This window comes from Myxocyprinus asiaticus, chromosome 25 (genome assembly GCF_019703515.2).
Source record: "Myxocyprinus asiaticus isolate MX2 ecotype Aquarium Trade chromosome 25, UBuf_Myxa_2, whole genome shotgun sequence".
In the NCBI taxonomy this organism is placed as follows: domain Eukaryota; kingdom Metazoa; phylum Chordata; class Actinopteri; order Cypriniformes; family Catostomidae; genus Myxocyprinus; species Myxocyprinus asiaticus.
In genome coordinates, this window is record NC_059368.1 from 38,340,052 (window position 1) to 38,362,054 (window position 22,003).

The 22,003-nt window shown below is 38.8% G+C and overlaps 1 protein-coding gene across 1 annotated transcript in view; it reads right to left on the reverse strand.

Moving 5' to 3' along the window:
* Positions 1–11,218: 11,218 nt before the first annotated feature.
* Positions 11,219–22,003, reverse strand: part of LOC127416006 (thyrotropin receptor-like) — a 63,984-nt gene continuing 53,199 nt past the window's right edge. The window contains exons 7-10 of the mRNA XM_051655084.1: positions 19,746–19,814; positions 17,837–17,914; positions 13,798–13,986; positions 11,219–12,617 (exon numbers count right to left, since the gene is read on the reverse strand). Coding sequence (XP_051511044.1) covers positions 11,219–12,617; positions 13,798–13,986; positions 17,837–17,914; positions 19,746–19,814 — 1,735 coding nt within the window. The remainder of the gene's footprint in view (positions 12,618–13,797; positions 13,987–17,836; positions 17,915–19,745; positions 19,815–22,003) is intronic.

Here is a 22,003-nt window from a genome sequence, read left to right on the forward strand (position 1 = left end):
AGGAAGGGTCTGTGTCGAGGTAAAACCAAGACGTGGAAGTACGCGTCCATCAGGTCTACCGCCGCGAACCAATTTTGATGCCGGACGCTCGCTAAAATGCATTTTTGCATCAGCAAGGCCCGGTTCAGTACTTGCAGGTCCAAGATTGGCCGCAACCCACCGCCTTTCTTTGGTACAATGAAGTAGGGGCTGTTCTTCATCTCGGCTGGAGGGACAGGCTCTCCAGCGATCTCCACACGCAAGGTAGCGGCGTTCTCGCCCTTCACCGAGGTGAAGCGGATGCCGCTGAACCTGGGTGGGTGCCTGGCAAACTGGATCGCGTAGCTGAGTCGGACGGTCCGGGTCAGCCGTCGCGACGGGTTGGAAAGCCACGCGTCCAAACTCCGGTCGAGGGGGACCAAGGGGATAATCACGTCGGACGTACCGGCGGGGGGGCCTCGCGGCGGGGCAGAGCCTGAGGCGCCACGTCGAGGGGGCTCGAACCCCGTGGCCGTGCTGAGTCCAGAGACATTGAAGCATTGAGATATTGAAGCCATTACCTGGCTCCTGACACCCACCATAAGATTGGTCGAGGAGGGGGGAGGAGGAACATCCCGAGGAGGAACCAACCCGGTGTGGGTATGTTTGTGCCACAGCTGGGCATGCAGGGACGGGGGGTCCGCTGCTGGAGCGCCAAACCTGGCAAAATGGGACGGTCAGTGGTGGAAGGGGGAAGCCCAGCCGAAGCCTCCACGTCTGAATGGACGAGCCTGCTCTCCGATGCTGCGCTCAATAACTCATCGTCTTCCCGGGCCCCGAATAAGAGGTCTAACTCGCCCTGAGACGAGCCGGCTGTCTCATCCGAGAGCCCGACCGGGGCAAGTGAGCATGCTGAGGAATGGGAGGTCCATGGGGGGTTACCCGGCGGAGGTGGTCCCATTGGAGTCCCCAAATCGCCCCCAGTGCTAACCGACGCAGCCTCATACCCGTAGGTAGAAGGAACGAGGCGGGGAGCCGCAATGTTGCCATGGTCATGTTCTCGCAATGAGGACAAGACCCATCCATGAACGAAGTCTCCGCGTGGGCAGCACCCAGACACGTAAGACAGCGATCGTGGCTGTCAGAAGCGGAGAGATAACAACCGCAACCAGGAATAACACACAAACGGAAAGGCATCTTTAAAAAGACGTTCCGTGTGTGCCGCTCTTTTAGAGTTGAAAATATACTCTTTTAGAATATACTCTCTTTTGTTGTTCTGCCGACGCGCCCAGGGGCATTCTCTGCAGTCCATGGGTGTAGAGGGGGAGAAGCTGCTGAAATGCGCCGTAAATCCAGCAGATGAGGTGAATGAACTCGGTGAATTCAGCTCAATGAATAGAACCGATCGGCTCCGAAGAGAAAATCTGAATGAGTTGTTGCATACCAGCTCCTTTTATACCAGTATGTCTGGGGGAGTGGCATGCAAATTCCACTCGCCAATTCCCATTGGCCTTTTTTCAAAAAGCAGAGGTGTTTGGGGCTCCCAAGAGTGACCCCTAGTGTCACTACAGCGACACAACATTTAGCTTATCTCCTAAATGCAGAAGGGCATGTACCGGTTTTGCCTACTTGAGAATGAATAATCACATTATTCAGTGGAACTGCCGAGAGATTAAAGTAAACTTTGCTGAACTGCAGCGTTTATCTGCTGTTGTTAATCCCATTGCCTCTTGTCTTCAAGAGACTCACTTGGTACCAAGTAGCCCGTTGACCAATGAAAGATCTTTCACAAGTTTTCCTTTTGAGTGTAGACATGACCAGACTGTTTACACAAGATGCCGTATTGGTCATTCCAGACTTACCCATATGATTTTATTGAAAGGGGAAGTGCCACCAACATGTGATTTTTGTCAGACACCACTGTCTATAAAACACATTTTACTAGAATGTCCTACTTTTAATGCCACTAGGCAATGTTTTTACACAGAAAGTTTTTTAGTGGATGTTTTCAAAAATGTTTCACCAGAGAATTTATTTATTTTTATTTTTTTATCAAATATTGAAATGAAAGATCTTTTATAATGTTCATTGTGTATATTACTGTATTATATATTGTGTATATTACCTCTTATAGCTACCTTGATCTTGTCATGAAAATAGCCAGTAATGCTGACATGGCAATAAAAATAAATAAATAAATAAATATTTGCTAAAATTAGAACTTTCCTGCCCCATGACTTATAAAAATATATTTATCTTATGTATACATTTGTGTTGGTTTACATGTATATTTATTTTTTGTTTTTTATTTTTGCATTTACTTATTTTATTTACATTTATGCATTTGGCAGACACTTTTATCCAAAGCGATTACAGTGCCCTGATTACAGGGACAATACCCCTGGAGCAACCTGGAGTTAAGTGCCTTCCTCAAGGACACAATGGTGGTGGCTGTGGGGATTGAACCAACAACCTTGCACTTATCAGTTCAGTGCTTTAGTCCACTGCCATCTCACTTGATGCCAAAAAGGTGTTTGATATGGTAGAATGGGATTATCTTTTTAAGATTTTGGAAATATATGAGTTCGGAAATACTTTTATTGGATGAATTAAGTTACTTTATAGTCACCCTGTAGCAGCGGTACAAACAAATGGATTAATTTCAGATTATTTTACTCTGAATAGGAGCACTCGGCAGGGTTGCCCTCTTTCCCCATTATTGTTCTGTCTTGCCCTGGAATCATTAGCAGCCGCGATAAGAAAGGAGGACGATTTTCGTTTCCGACCCCACTAGATCTATGCCTTGCCTCCACAGAATTATCAATTCCTTTTCAAAATTTTCGGGATACAGAGTTAATTGGTCTAATCCGAAGCTTTAGCTCTGACTGCGTACTGCCCAGTAACGGCTTTTCAAACTGGTGCCTTTCAATGGCCCAACAGGGCATCAAGTATTTGGGTATTTTATTCCCAGCAAATTTATGTGATTTAGTTAGAGTTAATTTTGATCCTTTAATAAAAAAGGTTTGAGCGATGTGGGTAGGTGGGCTTCATTACATTTATCGATGATTGGGAAGGTTAATGTTATTAAAATGAATTGTATTCCAAAATTCAACTACCTACTACAATCTCTCCCTGTAGATGTCCCCCTTTCTTAATTCAATCAATTTGATAGCATAGCGAAGTCCTTCATTTGGAATGGAAAGTGTCCCAGATTACATTTTAAAAAGTTGCATAGGCCGATTGACAAAGGTGGGCTAGGCCTACCTAAGATTTTGTTTTATTATTACGCATTCGGTCTCAGACATTTGGCTCATTGTTCACTTCCACCTGAGAGACTCCCTCCCTGGTTTTGTATTGAAAAGGAAATTCTTGACCCTATCTCGCCACTGCAAAGCCCTTCTATCAAACTAATTGGAGAAGTTAAGTCACACCCCATTATCTCGCATTTACACTCAATATGGAGAAAGGTGTCCACAGTGTTTAATTCTGATATTTATTTAAACGTAGCCTCGAGCATAGGGCTGAACCCTAAACTATGTATTAATAAGTCCCCTTTCTGTTGGTCAGATTGGATTGTGAGGGGGGTTAATGCACAAGGTGACCTATATGAGAGTGGAGTATTGAGATCTTTTGAATATTTGATTCAACATTTTGGGATTACCAGATCTCAATTTTATAAGTATTTACAGCTGCGCCACCTGCTCTGCACTGTTTTTGGGAGTAGCACGCACCCCTTTAGAGCGGCAGATACTCTGGGAGTGGTGATTGCTGCTTTTGGGAAGGGTCATGAGGCATCAGTGTATTACTCCCTGCTAATTCAGAGTCTGAGAGACGGAGCTTTAAATTCTCTCAAAAGATTATAGGAGGAAGATTTAAATTTGTTATTGGAGGAGGGAGTGTGGGCTAGGATTCTAAAAAACGTCAAGTCTGCATCTAGAGATGCAAGGGTTCACCTTATGCAATTTAAGTTTTAACATAGATTTTATTTGACACCCTCTAGATTGTATAGGCTTGGTCTTAAGGACACACCCATCTGCTGGCGATGCCATTCTGAAGATGGAGACACCACCCATGTTTTTTGGGTGTGTCGTATGATCTAAGAATTTTGGCTGAAGGTGCAAAGTTTTGTTTGTGATGTGTTGGGCACTCAGGTCTCGTTCTGCCCCAGACTCTGTATTTTGGGAGATGGGGAGGTCATGGATTTGGAGGATAAGTACATGAAGGACTGGGTTTTGACCGGTGTGATGATTGGTAGGAAGGTTATTTTGAGGAGTTGGAAGTCGGATGGAGCACCCTCGTTCCCGGAGTGGTGCGCGGAGATGGGGAGGGTGGCTGCCTTCGAGGAGGGGTCAAGCATAAGGATGGGAGTTAGGGATTCTTACAATAAGAAATGGGGCAATTACTTAGCATTTTTGGGGGAATCTTGAGGAGGGGCGGTGGAGGGAGTAATTTGATTCAATATATATATATATATATGTTTTTTTGTGTTAATTTATGAATCGATAAAAATGTTAATAAAAAAAAAAAAAAAAAAAAAAGATGGCCCCTTAACCACCACAGGCAAAATTTCCAATTATCCAACTTTTTCCTGAACGCGGAAGTGTTCCAATCATTCGCCTGTTTTCAATTTCTGGTCTCCAGTGTTTCCACTCGCATTGGCTTATATTCTTAGTGGGTAATGTGATTTTTAAAGAATTACATTTGAAAAAAATTGTCAAAAAAACAAAACGTGGCTGAATAATGCCGATACTTCACACAGTCGAGATGACCGTTTTTTTTTTTTTTTTTTTACAGACAGTTGATATCATTTACTACTTTGAGTTGTTAAAACTACTGCACAATTTGAGCCTGAAATTTATTTTTACTCCAAATAACACTAAAATGTTTGTTGTTCTTCATCTGGATCGCTGGTTTTGGTAGTTTTTATACTGTGTCTCGAGACCAGAATCAGAAAACGGGCAATTTGAATAATCTTGGTGCCACCCAGTGGTTGCTCAGAAAAACTGTAGATATCAAAATTAAATTAATGATCTGGAACGATTTCACCATGATGCCATCTGACCAGCTTAAATACGAGACAAATCGGGTCCCGTATTGATTCGATACAGGACGCATCATTTCATCTTTAAATACAGGAAGATCCTGTATTTTACGGGATGGGTGGCAACCCCTAGCTCTTGCACAAAAGCAGTATTTGATGCTTTATAATAACAGCATGGGGGTTTGGAACGACATGAAGGTATGTAAATAATGACATAAATTATTGGGAGAACTATCACTTTAAAAGAGGAATTGTTTTGAACCATTTCTTCAGCCTCTGATTTATGTTCAAGCCAAAAAAAACTCATGTATTCAGGAAGCTCAAGAGCCAGACTGGCCCCATTTCAAGTGATTCAGTTCAGGCTGTGAAAAGGGTGAAGTATGATTGCAAAATGAATTCCCTTCCCTACGAAAAGCAGTGTTGATCTGAGCAATTTCATTGATTTACATTTGTCTTCACAGTATTTTTCCTCAGAAACTCTATCTGGCTTCTGGTCCATCACCGAGGCACTACCTAGCTTACATGATGAGCGGGTCTCAATGAGATTTATTTTGAATTCCAAGATTGGAAAAAGCAGGCAAGAATGTACATTACTTTGTACAAGATCTCATTACTTCAACCTACCTTGAAATCCAGGACTTTCCACGTTTATAAAAGATAAAAACACTCGTCAGCATAAGTTTCCATACCCCTTGATATTCTTTAAAAAAATCTTTTTTTTTTCTATTGCGCTTATGATGGTAATTGAGATTAGAGGTACTTACATATATTCCATAAAATAAATAATAACTAAATAATAATTCAAATTACACAAATTATCCTTTTTCAAAGTAACATACCCTTTACATACCTTACCTACAGCATACACAACTATCACAAAATACTGCAAGAAGTCATTTATGCTCAAGGAGGCAACACATGATATTAAAAACAAAGAGTGTGTGAACTTTTAAAAAGGGTAATTTGTGTCATTTCAGTGCTTATTTTGACTTGTGGAATATATTTAAATATCTGTTATGCAGCTTCTTCTGGCCAGTAGGCTACTAAATGAACAAAAAAAAAAAAAAAATCTCTTACAAATATTAATTATAAAATGTAGATTACTTATAAAATGTTATCTGGTACTGATTACAAATTACAGAGCTACATTTATATTACTTACGTAATATTTTAGAATACAATTTTTATCTAATCTGATTGCATAATCTTAGTTGGATTATTTATTGCATGTTTTTATGAAAATCAAATTTTAAGTCTATTAAGTATCCATTTTCACTCCTTTCATTAAACAATGGTATATAACATATAAAGGAGCATATAAAATTAACAGAAAGGGGGTATGTCAATTTATAAGCACAACTGTACATAAACTAGTAGACTAAGTATAGCTCAAACATTTTGGTTTTAAAAAATCTTAATAAAACAGCTTAATTTCTTCATTGATGATTCTATTTATATGTTTAAAGCACATATTTTCAATGGTACATTTCTTTCTCATATTCCATCTTAAAATTCAGAGTGAACTATACTGTAAGTAAGCCATAAGTAGTAAAGTAATCAGTTACAATAATATAATTACTTTTGTAGTGAAAAAGTAATTTAATGCATTACACTTTAAATTATTGTAATCAGATTACATTTACTGACTTTCAATGAAGTTAATTACTTTTAAGTACATTACTTGGGTCACACATTTCTGAAATAATATTATTTATGTAGAAACCATTTAAAACATGAATTATGTTCATATGTAGGCTATGTCTGTTTATGTTTCGGTGACAGCTGAAGGGACAACAACAATGTAGGAGGAAATACAGACATGAAATTGTTTAGCGGGAAAACAAATTATTCTGTGAAAATTGTTTTATAGAGTAACTTAAAAGTAAAGTAATTTGTAATCTGATTACTTTTACAAGAAGTAATCAGTAATATGATTACAATTTTAGAGAAGTACTTAGGAATTTGTTGTTGATTACTATTTTTGAGTAACTTACCCAACACTAGGGCTGAGTATCGATACAGATTTCTCGATTCAATTCCGATTCACAAGTTCTCTATTCGATTTGAATTCAATTCAGTATCGATTCATATGGGCATGTTTCAGTTATGCCCATTTTGCTTTCATTTTCTCACAGATAATACTGTTAATTATTCAGAGGACCTTCTAACTAGGTACAGTACATTAAGAAAATATACATTTGACAAATTGTATTATATTTTTTATTATTTTGGTCACATTTGAGTTTTTTTCAAATTCATGTATTCCATCAAGAAATATGATATTATATTGCATATATTTTGTTACATGTTTATTGTTTAATTGCAAATTTGTACCATTTACAAGTATTTACATTGATTTGTAGAACACGTGCTTTTATTATATTATATTAATACATATTAACTAGAGAGGACTCGAATGGCTTTACCTCATCCCTGCTATGCATGATTAGAATTAAATGTTATTTTTTTGTTGTTTTTGATCAACAACTGACTGTAAAGATCAGAAAGGGTATTAAAAGAGGCATTATTCAATGACAAATGGGTTGCGTGGATCTCGTCTTTGGACACACAGAACGAGACGAGTTTTACGCAATCACTGGTGAGTGAATTCTAACCAGCCAGTGGCTAATCATAAACATTTAGTCGCATAGCGTGAATTTTTTTTGCAAATGTGAGCGATTTTCTCTCATTGTAGTAGGGGTTGCGCATAGAGTAAATCGATATCAATACCATTCAAATAAAGATTGCGATGCATCAGAAAATCTATATTTTTACCCAGTCCTGCCCAACACTGTGTAGGATTTTTCACCTAAAAGTGTAAAGGCCCATGCAGCCCCACACAGCAACATTGGCTCAATTAATGATGTGAGCTTGGGGACAATCTGTTCAACCAATGGAAAACCGGGGGAGTTTTTTGGAATCTATTTGAAAACTATTGTTGCAATTTAGTTTCATTAGTGGCACAGAAATTAAACACGTAAGCTTAAAAATAAAAAATAAAAATAAAAATAATCACACAGGTCTGTGAAAAGAGCTCAAAGCATAATGTCACCATGAGAACATATGTGGGTGTTAGATATTAAAAAGTACTTTCCATCTGCATGTCTTGGAAACCGGCACAGTTAAAATATTAACCAGATGTATAACAGACGCATTTTTTCAAAACGTGTCCTATTATCACATCCCTGCATTTGGTTCTCAGCGGTTTGGTTTCTTACAAACTATGCTTTAGTCTAAAAACTAAAAGTGCCAACAAACCGTTTGACACTGCTAGCCTGTGAAACAAAAACCTTTGATAGTTTACTCCAGGAGAGAATAATCTGAAATCTGGATGAATCATCACATTCCACATTCCAAGAAAGGAAGTCAAGAATTGGTATCTTTAATTATCATTCTTGTTCAAATATGTTCAAAATTAACTGTAATGTAAATGAAATTATATTACGTTTGCTAATTGTTTTCAGTGTCAATGTAATTTGATCAATTCTTTCAAAACATTGAAGTTTTTTGGCAGTAATAATGGCAGGCCCTGAACTGCTTAAAGCTGGGAAGAGTTTATTTTCATTCTGTTTGATTATTCAGTAAGTGAATGCGATCGACACAGAAGTTGTCATAACTCACACAAGGAAGTAAGATTTCTTCTTGGAGCCCAGTTTGTGCTCTGAATGAAAACTTGACAGTAAAAAGCTAATTTACAATAAATGATTTGCCTCAGTGGAAAGTAGACTGGTGCATTCATTCCCATACTTCAGTCTCGTTTTATTTGGAGTCAGAAAGTTCAGTTAGAGATGGTGAAGGTGTAACTCAAATCTCTTTATGCCTTTTAGGGTAATTTACTTTACATCATATACACTGTACCTCATTTAACCAAGGCCTATATTTTCTAAAGCAATAAAATAATGAGACTCTAGACTTGTACTGTCATTATGAATTACATTAACATCTGCCATATACTGTGTAATTTCTGTCTCTATAAATTATCTCATTTTTCTCATTTAAAACATAGTTTGAGATTGTTGCCAACAGGATTATGTTTTAAGTTTAATTGCATACAGTATATTACAAAATAATATAACATTTTGATGAGCAAAAGATGACAGATTTTTTTTTAACAACAACAGTAATACACATTTTCCGCGTGTCCTTGGTATTGCTTTCTATGCTGTTAATTGCAGTTTTAAAACATTGGCCCAACCATAATTTCACTTTCTTGATGTTATCACATTTTGAGGGAAATTCGATTTAGAAAGTCTGGAAAGACTCCACACTCCTCATTGATTTTTGGATTTTCTGTTTGATCATTTATTCTTATTCAGCGCTTGGCTGTTCCAATATTTGGCTGGCTGGGACACTTAAAGGAATATTAAATTGTGACATTGTTTTTGAGTGAAAGTTTAAAGTTGAAATAAAATGTTTAAAGTCAACCATAGACCTTGCATGATTGTATGATGTCTCAAAGGGTGGAATTCACTAATAAAATTATTAAGTATAATTAAAAAAGTATAAAGTAAAAATGTAAGTATAATAAAATGCATGTTTTTATAATATCTATAAACATCAACACTCCTGGAAAGTTACTTGTCTAGATCAGATTAGAGGACCTCAACCAAATGTTAATTCTTTTTATAACAACTTATGAGGTAAAAAATAAGTCAAGAGTATACAAAGATTGACCCATGAGCATCTTGGTGTTTTTATTTACTAGACTGTGTCAACAATAAGAATGACAGTACAAACTTATTATGATTCTAAATCAGATTTAATACATTTAAAGCAATATCCATATGAAAATGGAGACACCATCTTAGTCTGTCAGAAGTGTTTAATTTCTGTGGCAGTAACGTCACCAAACAGAATTGCAAAAAGAGTTTTCAAACAGGTTTCCCAAACACTCCTCCATCGTCCATTGGTCAGACAAACAAATAGTCCCACCCCAAATTCACGCCATTGGTTGAACCAATGCTGAAATATCCCGCTGCACAAACAACAATGTTTTGATAGCGCCACTGAGATCCATCTGGGTTCACAGTGTTCACAGTGTACACTTTTCGGGGAAATCAACCAACAAATGGATTACTTATTGTTGTCTTTGCATATTAAGAGAATGTATTTTAACATAATTAAAAATAAAAACAGCTTTTTATGGGTTTTAAACATTTGTGATGAATAATATGTAAAGATAATCACTAATATTACTGCTTAGGAAAAGTTGGGGATACAGGCTAAGAAAACAGTAAGCACACAACACTTAAGTGATCTATGCACAAGCTCTTATTTTACAAGAACATGATGCTCTGCAATAATTTGCATTACATACCGTATACACATATTGGACCTTATTCATGAAACATGAGCAAAACGAATTTCTGCGAAAATCGTTCGTAAAACCATTCAGTGCCCTAACCAGATGTAATGCCTGTCCATATTGAACACGATAATGCTTCACACTGCAGCACAATCACGGCCCATCTTTTATGTTTAATGTAAAGTTATGCGGAGTAGGATTTTGGACCAATATCAGTTCACAGTGGGCGGGGCTACACAGCGCCATGCAACAGAAATAGAAACCAAGTGATCGGCAAAATGTGCTCTCACTCATCGTGATCGCGGCTGGTTAGGGCACAGTGTTACGTATATTATCATACTGAATTGAATTCATTCAAGTAAGAATGGTTATGAATGGCTTATGAAATTCGTTATGCTAGTGTTAAATGAATATTAAGATACCTACTGTATGAATTCCAGTTAATCATCAGGGTAGAGTTTGATTGACCTTCATCCAGTTCAAGATATTATCTGCATTAAATAAAAATTTAAAATGGATCCATCTGGGGACCTGGGTAGCTCAGCGAGTAAAGACACTGACTACCACCCCTGGAGTCGCGAGTTCAAATCCAGGGCGTGCTGAGTGACTCCAGCCAGGTCTCCTAAGCAACCAAATTGGCCCGGCTGCTAGGGAGGGTAACTGAGATTCATTCTCCACCACCCAGATTGAGGTGAGTCACTACGCCACCATGAGGACTTAGAGCACATTGGGAATTGGGCATTCCAAATTGGGGAAAAAAAAAAAAAAAAGAAATTGGATCAATCTATTGCAATGCAGACCTTTCAAGTAGTGAATTTGTTTTGTGTCTTTTCTTTGCTGCATTGCAGTCTAATTGACTCCAACCCTGTTGGACTTCTACTTTCTAGTTGTTGTGGCCTTGATTCCTGTAAGGTTCATGTGTCCTGCCCATCACTGTCCTCCTGCTGTTGGGTGGCTGGTGGATTGCCTGGGTAATCCAGCAGAGATATAGGAGCTTCCTTTGCTCCCGTTTGCGCCCTCTCACGCCTGGTGTTTGCTCTGCTGCTTGCCTTAGAGGATACCGTCTGACCGCGGAACAGCTGGGCCTGTCGTTGACAGAGCCCCACCTTGCTGAGCAGAATGAATACATCTCCTCGGAAGGCCTTGGTGAAGATAGCGTAGAGGAAAGGGTTGGCACAGGAGTTCAGCGGGTAAAAGAGCACTAAAAGGATCTTGGAGTTGGAAACGGTGATGAGCGGGTGGTCCAATGCAGCAGTCATGGCATACAACGATATGGGTGCCATGCAGAGGAAGTCAGTGAAGATGAGCACAGCCATCCGCTTGGCAATATTGGTGTCTTTGTTGGCGGACTGATGGCTGGGATTGTGGACTGCACAATAGATCTTGATATAACAGGCACAGATGACTACAAAAGCCAGAACGTTGAGAACAAGTACAAAGAGGATGTAGATCTGATCCATAAGTGTCTGGGTGTCCATGGGCAAACAAATGCTGACCTTCTGGTAGCTGCTCACCCCAACAAGAGGCATGAGGGCCAGTAGTAGGCAGAAGATCCAGCCCACCAACATGATAACGGAGGCATGAGATAGGTGCAACTTACGGTCCAGCCGCATGGCGAAGTTGATTGCATACCAGCGCTCCAGAGTAATAGTGGTCAGTGTGTAGACCGACAACTCACTAGCAAAGACGGAGAAGAACCCAGCGAGGTTGCATCCTGGACCTGTCTGCCAATCGATAGCATGATTGTAATATTCCGAACGTGTGTGCAGGTCCACAGAAGCGATGAGCAGCAGGTAAATGCCCATGCACAGGTCAGCAAAGGCCAGGTGGCACATTAAAAACCGTGAGACCGACAGTTTGTAGTGGCTGGTGAGCAGCACCAACAGTACAATCAGGTTTCCCATCACAGCCAACAAGCTAACAAACCACACCGACACTCTCAGAAAGCTGAAACCCATGATGTCCTCGCAAGGGTTGAACTCGTCTGGGGCAGGAAAACAGGCCACCTCCTCTCCTTCCTCACATACAATGTAGTCGTAGCGACTGTCAAACTCATGGCTGGTGTCTTCCTGGGGGTTCTTCAGCGTCTCCCCGAAGCCCACGTCATCGTCTGGGTGCCCACCAAAGTAGGTGTGGTAATACAGGTTGCTGTAAAAGTCCTGGTGGTCATAGGTGTCTCTGAAGAGGGTATCGCCAGAGTTGATTCCAGGTTCCATGCTGCTGTGTAGGCCAGGAATTTTCAAAGTACCCACAGATCTCTTATGAAGTTGATTATACCTGGCAGTCAAGTTACAAATGATGTCCTCCAAGTACCTGCCAATTAAAGAGCAAAGTACATTATGCTTTCATGCTGAAAAATGCACTTTTGAAAGGTCCAAAAGCTAGGATCTACCTTAAATAAATGAAGCAATCAATTATGTGACAACAGTTCACCAAGAATAAATTGCACCCGCCGATAGTGTTATTTATTTGCGCATGCTGTCTGCATTGTTTTAGCATGAAAGGAATTATGCAAATCAGGTATCGTGCAAGTAGGGCCAAAACTTATGTGCTGAACAATTCCCCAGCTTTCAGGTCGGTTCCGAGTGCTAGGTTGTGGAGGATGCAGCAGATTACTGTGATCTGGCATATTTTGATGAGACAGCATTGCTCCACCACCGTGATCCAGGCACCTGAATCAGCTCCTTAAACTGCTGAAAGTATGCTCAACTACACTGTGTACCCAATATACTGTGTGCATGGTTCTAATGATCTTTCCCATCATTTAATGAATTACTGCTGCCATGATCAACAGAATATCACTTTAAAATAAAATCCATTTTACTGCTTTCTTTCCACAGGTGGTGACAGCACCAGGCAAATAGCACAGGTTTTGTGAATAAGGCGCAATCTACAAAAAAAAAAAAAAAAAGTTACTTAAGGCACCATTTGGGGCTCCTCAGCTGCCAGAGCAACATAACCTTTTGGTGATCCTCCAGACACCCATTAAAGGAGCATCAAATATCCTATTTATGTAGCCTACACAAGATATATTTAAAAGGCTTTTCTCTTATGATGGGGTAACTGAAGGAACCATTGACAGTCTTTAGAGTTCTCCAGAGTTTTTGCAGGAACCAAGAGTAAGTTTTTCAAAGAATGAAAGATTGTCTGGAGGATCTAAAGAGGGTTCTGTCTATGTGGCAGCTGAGGAACTCCTAATGGTGCCATGAATATCTTTCAATTTTTCCAGTGTATAATGAGGCTTATTTACATATAAAGAGGCATGTTTGTGCTGAAAAGAATGACAATGACTTAATTAAAATTCTCATGGCACAGCACTATTTCAGCACATTTAGTGCCTGATTTAACAGAATTGCAGAAGGTTAGCGAATAAGATACAGGTTTTTGTGCTCAAAAATACGGTGTGCAAAAGAGGCACAACACAAATGAATTCACCCTTTAGATCTTCTCAGATTTCAATCTAGTATTGTAATGAATCCTTAAAGTCACAAACCCTCGTTTTTTCTTCAAGTTCTTGAATGCGCAGCAGTGGCTGGGGTAGGTCAGGTCTGCTGTAATCAGATGTCTGAAGGTCTTGATTGGTGGTAGTTTTTTGAGTGCCCAGACGTTTCGAGCACAGAGTTCCCGAAGTGGCTCTAAGCCTCTGGTTGGGAGGGAGGTGATAGCTGATTCTGAAACATCACTAAAAAGACAGAAGAGGTTCAAAGAAAGGTTAAGATGTTCTCCTTCAGGGTCCTCCAGAAATCTTTAGATTCCTTCCCCATTGATTTCAGTGAGGCCTTCATTTCACATGCTTTCACATGTTTCAATTGGCATTAACAAGTATTCTTTTAATCTGGAAATTAGAGGTTTCTACTCTTTAGTTAAAAAGGTGGGGGAACCTTAAGTTACAGTCTAATTTTGGTGGGGGGTTGGTGGTGGTCAGTTTGGCTAAATTGCTTTGTTAGTTAAACTGCTGGTAGATACTGTAACTACACCATTATGTCAGCAAAAAAGCATGATTCTCCATGCCAAAGCACATATCTATATTTTCTGATAGAATACAGTTTTATTGAATTATTTAATTGAAACATTCTTGACAGCAAGGATGTAACCATGATCGAGGTTGGGAGGGACAAAATATAAGTAAAAGAATTGGTTATTGGAAAACCCCATACTGATTGACCCCTTTTATGTATATTGTCCCCCTCTGTGTCTATGGTGGTTACAGCCCTGTATTGTAATAAATGTTTTTGCAGAGCCCAATTTTTTCAAGGGCTCTTCACTGCGTGAAATGCTTTCTTCGTTTGCTTTACAAATTCGAAGGTTTTTTTAAGTGTGTATGCTTGCTAATTAGAGCCCGAATGTGTGCACGGGAACACATGAAAACTGCAGGGTACACAAAAGGATTTACAAATAAATTTGCTCTTTTTATTTATTTTTTTTAATATATTTTTTTAATCAAGCTCTGTCCCAATTTAAAGGAATATGATATCCAAAAATGATCTCAGAGGTAAGACAACATCTTACACTCGTATGACTTTCTTTCTTTTGTGGAACACAAACAAAGATATCTTCAAAGTTGTCCATTGAGTTTATAGCCATACAATAAAGTCAGTGGGGTCCAAAACTTCCAAGCTTCTTAAAGGCAGCATAAAAGTTATCCATACGACTTCAGTGGTTTAATCCATCTCTTCTGAAGCGATCGGTTTTGGGTGAGAAACAGACCAAAATGTGACTCCTTTTTCACTATAAATCTTGAATTCAGCAGTCTGTTCGGCGCATTAATGAGAGAAGCTCGATTACACTTCCTCGTGCTTGAGGCATACACAAAAAATCCCTTTATACAGATCACCTTTATACTGCTTTTATAAAAGTCTATGTCTTTTTTTTTGGGTGAACTATTCCTTTAACCCCTGCCTACATTGCTGTTTTACAGTAAAGAAACCAGTAAAGCAGTTACAGTATCACCCGCATCCACCATTTCCTTCTAATGAATAAACTGGACTATTTACAGTGTATCTCTATAACAGTCTGTTTTTATTTTCTCTTAAAATCATCAACCCTCACAATAGATCATCACACATTGAAAGACAAAATAAATATCCATTATAATGTGAGCGTGTTGTTGTTGTTTTTAAACAGATGTTCCAAAGAGCCTATTGTGCAACATGAATATATATATATATAAACACCCTTGCAGCCTTGAGATAGTTAGTCGGTGACCTCATAGCGATGATTTCACACTGGACTGACTCTTGAGAGAGTAGCTCAGGGGCCACATTATTAACTTATTAAAGGACTATGATTTCAGCAGGCAGATAAGACGTTACTATGTTCAGCATCCTGCATTGAGAGGACAGGGCATTTTAATGTTTACACGCAAACCTGTAAATCGGTAACACCAATATATAGAGTTGGATAGTTTAATGAAGTCCTTTAAATCCAAAGCAAACCTTGTAATTCCAAACAACCCATTCTCATGTAGAACTTGCCCATACAGACATCTCAAATACGGCATATATGTATTAATATTCCTCTAGTATTTGGGGAAAAATACTTTACATATATGAAAACTGCCATTTTTGTAGTATCTTTGAAAAATTATGCTACTTTTTATATCAGTGAAACTATTATATGAACATATACTGTATTTCAAATATGTGTTTTACATTGCCATATATCAGATTTCTGTATGGGCGGAATCATTTATGAATAAACCAGATGTTAACCAGAGTTAAACAGAATCGTAAGACGTTGTATGTGTTGGCGCTTATTAAATAAACAACTTTTATTCCCAGAGAGAAAATAAATATTCAAATAAATTAAAGTCTAACCCCTAATCCTAACCCCAAACCTAAACCAGCGCAGTACATTTGAATGAGATTTAAAACCTATCAAATGACTTTGGAGAGGACATTAAAGGGATAGTTCACCCAAAAATGAAAATTATCTTACCATTTACGCACCCTCATGCCATCTAAGATGTGTATGACTCTCTTTCTTCTGCAGAACATAAACAAAGATTTTTAGAAGAATATTTCAGCTCTGTAGGTCCATACGATGCAAGTGAATGGTGACCAGGCCTTTGAAGTTCCAATAAGCAGATCAAGTCAGCATAAATATAATCCATAAAACACCAGTGGTTAAATCAATGTCTTCTGAAGTGATCCAGTTGGTTTCGGGTGAGAACAGACCAAAATATAACTCCTTTTTCACTATATACTTTGACAGCAGTCTCCCTGGCGATCATGATTGCAAGCTTGATTACACTTCCTATAGCGCCATCTAGCGCTCTGCGCACGTGACAAGTACTAGGAAGTGTTAGCTTGAAATCATGATTATGCCTAGAGACTGTAAGGGCAAGATGTACAGTGAAAAATGTGTTATATTTTGGTTTGCTCTCACCCAAACCCTACTGGATCACTTCAGAAGACATTGATTTATTGATTTATGTTTCTGTTGACTTGATCTGCTTATTGGAGCTTCAAAGGCCTGGCCCCCATTCACTTGCATAGTATGGACCTACAGAGCTGAAATATTCTTCTAAAAATCTTTTTGTTCAGTAGAATAAAGAAAGTCATACACATCTGGGATGACATGGGGTGAGTAAATGATGAGAGAATTTTCATTTTTGGGTGAACTATCCCTTTAAATATAGCCCACGACTTGCGTGGAATATTTTTCTTCTACTTTATGGTACTTTTTCTATTTTTTGGGGTTTTACAGCCCCAGTTCTCATTCACTTTTTGAAATATACAGTAAGTGTCAAAGCATAACAAGATTCACGATCCTAAAGGAAATAACAGTGCTTGAAAGTAAGCAAAAGATAGAGGCTTTGGTTCTGCGTAAATAAAACGGCGCTTTGCTGTTGTCAATCATCGAACATCTTGTTTTCTGTCCACGAGAATCAACATAGTCACAATGCAGTGTGTAAAGGGGGCTACACATTTTTGCAAAGAATAGAAGACCAACTGCAGTTCAGCATGCACTATTGTGATGACATCATCATGTTTACATTTTCATTTCAGCTACATTTTGAATACATTTTTAAATTCTATCAACGTAAGTCAATGGAGATATTCGAAATTTTACGTTTAATGCACACCTATGGCTGAACTTATCCAGGGAGCAAAGTTTGAATTGAGGCTGCAGGTTAAAGATAAATTAATTGCAGAATATTGAGAAAAGAAAGAGGATTTTTTCTATAGAGTGCTGCTTTGTAAGAAGAAAAGAAAATCAATTAAATAATTAATAGGGTAACGGTTTTTGGAATTATTTGAAAACATTAAAAAGCACTATGATATTTTGTGGTAGCTTGACTAACAATGACCTTATTACAAACACATACCGGACATTTAAAGTAATCTTGAACTGTTTCTACCCTCTATTGGAATCTAAATAACAAACCTTCTTAATTTGTCCTATCATGTCCCCTAAAATAGAACCAAATCATTAGTGGTAAAGGGCCACAAACTTTGGGAGCTCAGAGGAAACAACAGCACTGCAGACACTTAATCTCAAGTGCTTTCAGGAGAAACAAAAGCACTTACAGGAGCATTGGCCCACTGCTGCTCCCAGCAAACATTCTCTCATCCAGAACTGTCAGTTGCTTATTTCTGTGCAGGTACCTGGAAAGAAAAAGTGAGCAAAATATCAGTTTGGCCATGATAGTGAACAATATAATTACATTTCATCTCCATTTAGTAAAATGAAAGTGACAGTCCACCCAAAAATGGAAAATCTGTCATCATTTACTCACCCTCATATTGTTCCAAACCTGCATGACTTTCTTTTTTCAAAGGAACACATAAGGAGATTTTAAAGGAATGTTCCGGATTCAGTACAAGTAAAGCTCAATCGACAGCATTTGTGGCATAATGTTGATTACAAAAAAAAAAAGTGGTTCCAGTGAGGCTCTTACAATGGGAGTGAATGGGGGCCAATTTTTAACGTTAAAATATTCACTTTTTCAAAAGTATAGCCACATCCACGTCCATAACTGAGTCGAAATTCATTTTTGTGATAATCAACATTATGCTGCAAATGCTGTCGATTGAGCTTAACTTGTACTAAACCCGGATCATTCCTTTAAGCAGAATGTTAGCCTCACCATTTGCTTTAATTGCATCTTGTCCTCTATAAAATGAAAGTGAAAGATCAGACTGATCTCACAGTGAAATCCCAAACAGTAGTTTGATTTTTCTTTAGCTTAAATCGTTTGGTGCTTTCCGAAATTCAAAACACTTCCCTCAGTGGCCAAAGCGGTAAGTGTTGTTGGGCGTATGTGCAGCACTTGTGAGCTACATTTACCTCCACGGAGGGGTGCCAAAAGCGAATTGTAAAGCAAGTTGTTTTCAGCTGTACATAATGTGAATTAACCCCCAACCAAAACCCCAAACCTAAACATCAGATACAATTTTATGTTAGAGGGAAAAACACAACTTCCGAATCACGCTCATCACTGATTATGCACACGCAATTACTTCCTCGTTTAAATGCAGGATAGGAACGCTGCTGACACAATGCGCCTCTGGTTGTCTATCAAGAGAAGGTAAACTTGAGCTGATGCAAAACTGTCTGATGAGAGATAAAGAGTCAGTCCTAGGGAACTGGAAATTTTGGAAACAACATGCCGACATCCCGTGTGATCCTGTTGAAAAGATGACTGAGGCTAACATTCCGCCTAACAGCTCCTTTTGTGCTCCACGGAAGAAAGAAAGTCATGCAGGATTGGAATAACATGAGAGTGAAAAAATAATGATAGAATTTTCATATGGGGCGAACTATCTTTTACAGTAGGTAAAAAGGATACAGTAAATTTTTATTCATGTGTGCTAAGGAAAGCATCACTTTTACTACTGCTCATATTTGAGGTTAAAGATTTGAACAACAGTTTATGTTCTCTTCATAAACTGCTGTGCCACTAACAGCCACACCAGTGGTTTCTTAAATAATAGTTTCACCACACTGGATGAATTCTACTCCACATTGCAACAGCCTAAAATGCCTTGCTATGGGTGTACTGTGTGCCCCACTCCCACCTTCACAAGAGATTTTACAATCCTGGAATTGAATTTCAGACCTGGTTTAGCAGTCCAATGTAAACACATGCAAAAACCGACATCAGCAACAGGTTACAACCTAAGAGGCTGTGAGAGGATGAGGGGGGTCTTATATTAATTTCTCATATCCTTAGCAGAGAACTCTTGGGAGCAGAGGTTAATGAGAGAGGACACAAGTCCAGCAAAAAAAAAAAAAGAAAAAAAAAGAGAAGTGTTGTTTTAGTCAAGTATACGCTTTTGGAAGAAATAGTCTAAAAGTCTTCCTGATTTAGAGCCCTTTCCCTTCCTGATTTTCCCATGAGAAGCAATTGAGAAGACAACGGCATGTTATCAAGGCTATAATAATGATCTTTAATTGTTAATGTGTGTCATAAGATTTTAGTGTCAGGAACTTTACACTGAGTCCAGCATTGTTCCGTTGAAAGCATGATGTTGGATTTTCGTAAAGCCATTACTGTATAGCCTCCTGTTGGACAAAAAGCAAGAAATGGCAAAACAGTTATGTCCATGGTTACTTCTGGCAAGTAACAGTTTCTGTTTATACAACACAGATATTTAAATACATTTCTATGTGATTCACAGTTTTCTAGAAAGCTTTCATAAGTGTACCAGGAATTAGAACTCTCAAGGGCAGATTCACTAAAGAGTTGCACCACTTTTGCGCATGGTAACTTTTGCTTGAATGCTGAGATTGTATCAGCAGATCATGTGGAGGTTGGAAGCTCATTCCACCACAGTGGAACAGAGAGAGTGAATGATCGTGAAATGGACTTTGTGCTTCTTTGCGACAGGGCCACCAGGCGCCGCTCGTTCATTGACCGCAGAGGGCGAGTTGGGACATAGACCTGGAGGAGTGAATTGAAGAGGGTGCTGTTCCATAGGCTGTCCACCAGAGTAAAAGCCTTGAATTTGATGTGGGCAGCTACTGGCAGCCAGTGGAGTGAAATCAAGAGTGGGGTGACGTGAGCTCTCTTTGGTTGATTGAAGACCAGAAGTGCTGCAGCATTCTGGATCATCTGCAGTGGCTTAATTGTGCTAGCTGGCAGACCAGCCAACAAAGTATTACAGTAGTCCAGTCTTGAAATGACCAGAGCTTTGATCAGGAGCTTTGTAGCTTATTCAGACAGGAAACGTCTGATTTTCCTGATTTTGTAAAGCGCGAACCTGCAAGACCGGGCGGTTGTTGAGATGTTGGCAATGAAGTTAAGCTGGTCATCCACCACCACTCTCAATTTCTGGGCTGGCTTGGTTGGCATTAGCGTAGTTGAACCAAGATGAATAGAGAATAGGGTGGTTATTCACTAACCAGCCGCAATCTATATTAGCAGGCGCAATCAGCACTGAAATTGCAATGTGTCTTGTGTATTTAAATGTCATTGTCATTCCTTTCCGCACAAACATGCCTCCTTTCTATGTACTGTAAATTAGGCTCATTGTAGTTCACGCTTCATTCACAAAAAATGTCTGCTGCAATTTAGGTCGCGCTATTACTGCGAATGAAAGTAGGCGGTAAAATGAATTTTTATTTAAAAGAGATGTTTGTGAACATTTTCAACCAATCATATCAGCAGTAATTCATCAAATAATGATCAAATGATGGAGAAGAGCATTTTAACCTGGCATATGTGCAGATGCACGGTGTAGTCAAGCACACTTTCGGCATGTTTAAGAGATGATTTAGGTGTCTGGATCACAGTGATGATGTACAGTCCCTGCAGGGTGTCAAATATGGTGGTCTGCAGCATCCTCTGCTATATAATGCTCAGAATTGCCCCGCAAAATTGGAATTGCACGTGCAAATTGCATTCTGCAAATCTGCATACTTTTTGTGGGCACATCTGCGCTGCTGGATGATATGCATAATTACTTTAGTGAATCACAAAAGATTGTGTGCTAATAAATAGCGCATTTGCCGGGTGCAATACATTCTTAGTAAATTCCACCCCTCAGAATATCATTCAATCACTAGAAACCCAAAAATGCATTTTTTATAATAGATAGTTTAGACAAAATGTTTGTTGTAAAATCCACAACATAAACATCTGAGCACTCATGCTATGTTGCTTGGCAACCATAGACAGTGGACAGTTTGGCTAATGAACTAAATGGGTAGCTGATGTATAATGTGTCCATGGACTTTCTTTTTTTTTTTTTTTATCAAAATCAAGATTTTAAGTGAAAATGTACAGGATAGTATACATTAGGCCACCCTTTCTTTTATCACAATTTTTAACCCTCATATTCTGTTAAAGAAGGCTGTTTAGCAGTACAGTGGTAACTTTTTTTTTTAAGAAATGTTAAAATTTCTTCTTCCCTGAAGTAAAAACAATACAATTCTGCACTTCTTTTGGGATTTTATCTTATTTACATATACATTTCTCGATTTTACCCTTCATTTGCATATGCAAATAAGCACATTTATGAATCTTCACTACAGTAAAAACCCACAATTCTATAAGTTGATGTTTTGGGGGCAGATTGCTGCCATCAGGTGAAAAAAAAAGAAAAATAACATGACTTGAAAATTACGTTATGGCAATAATAGCCAGTAAATGGCTGCAGTGTTCCATGCAAACACCTACTGTGTAGTAATTCTAAATTTGATCACAGGTTATGCATTTGGATATATAGTTAGTTAGACATTATCTAACTGTT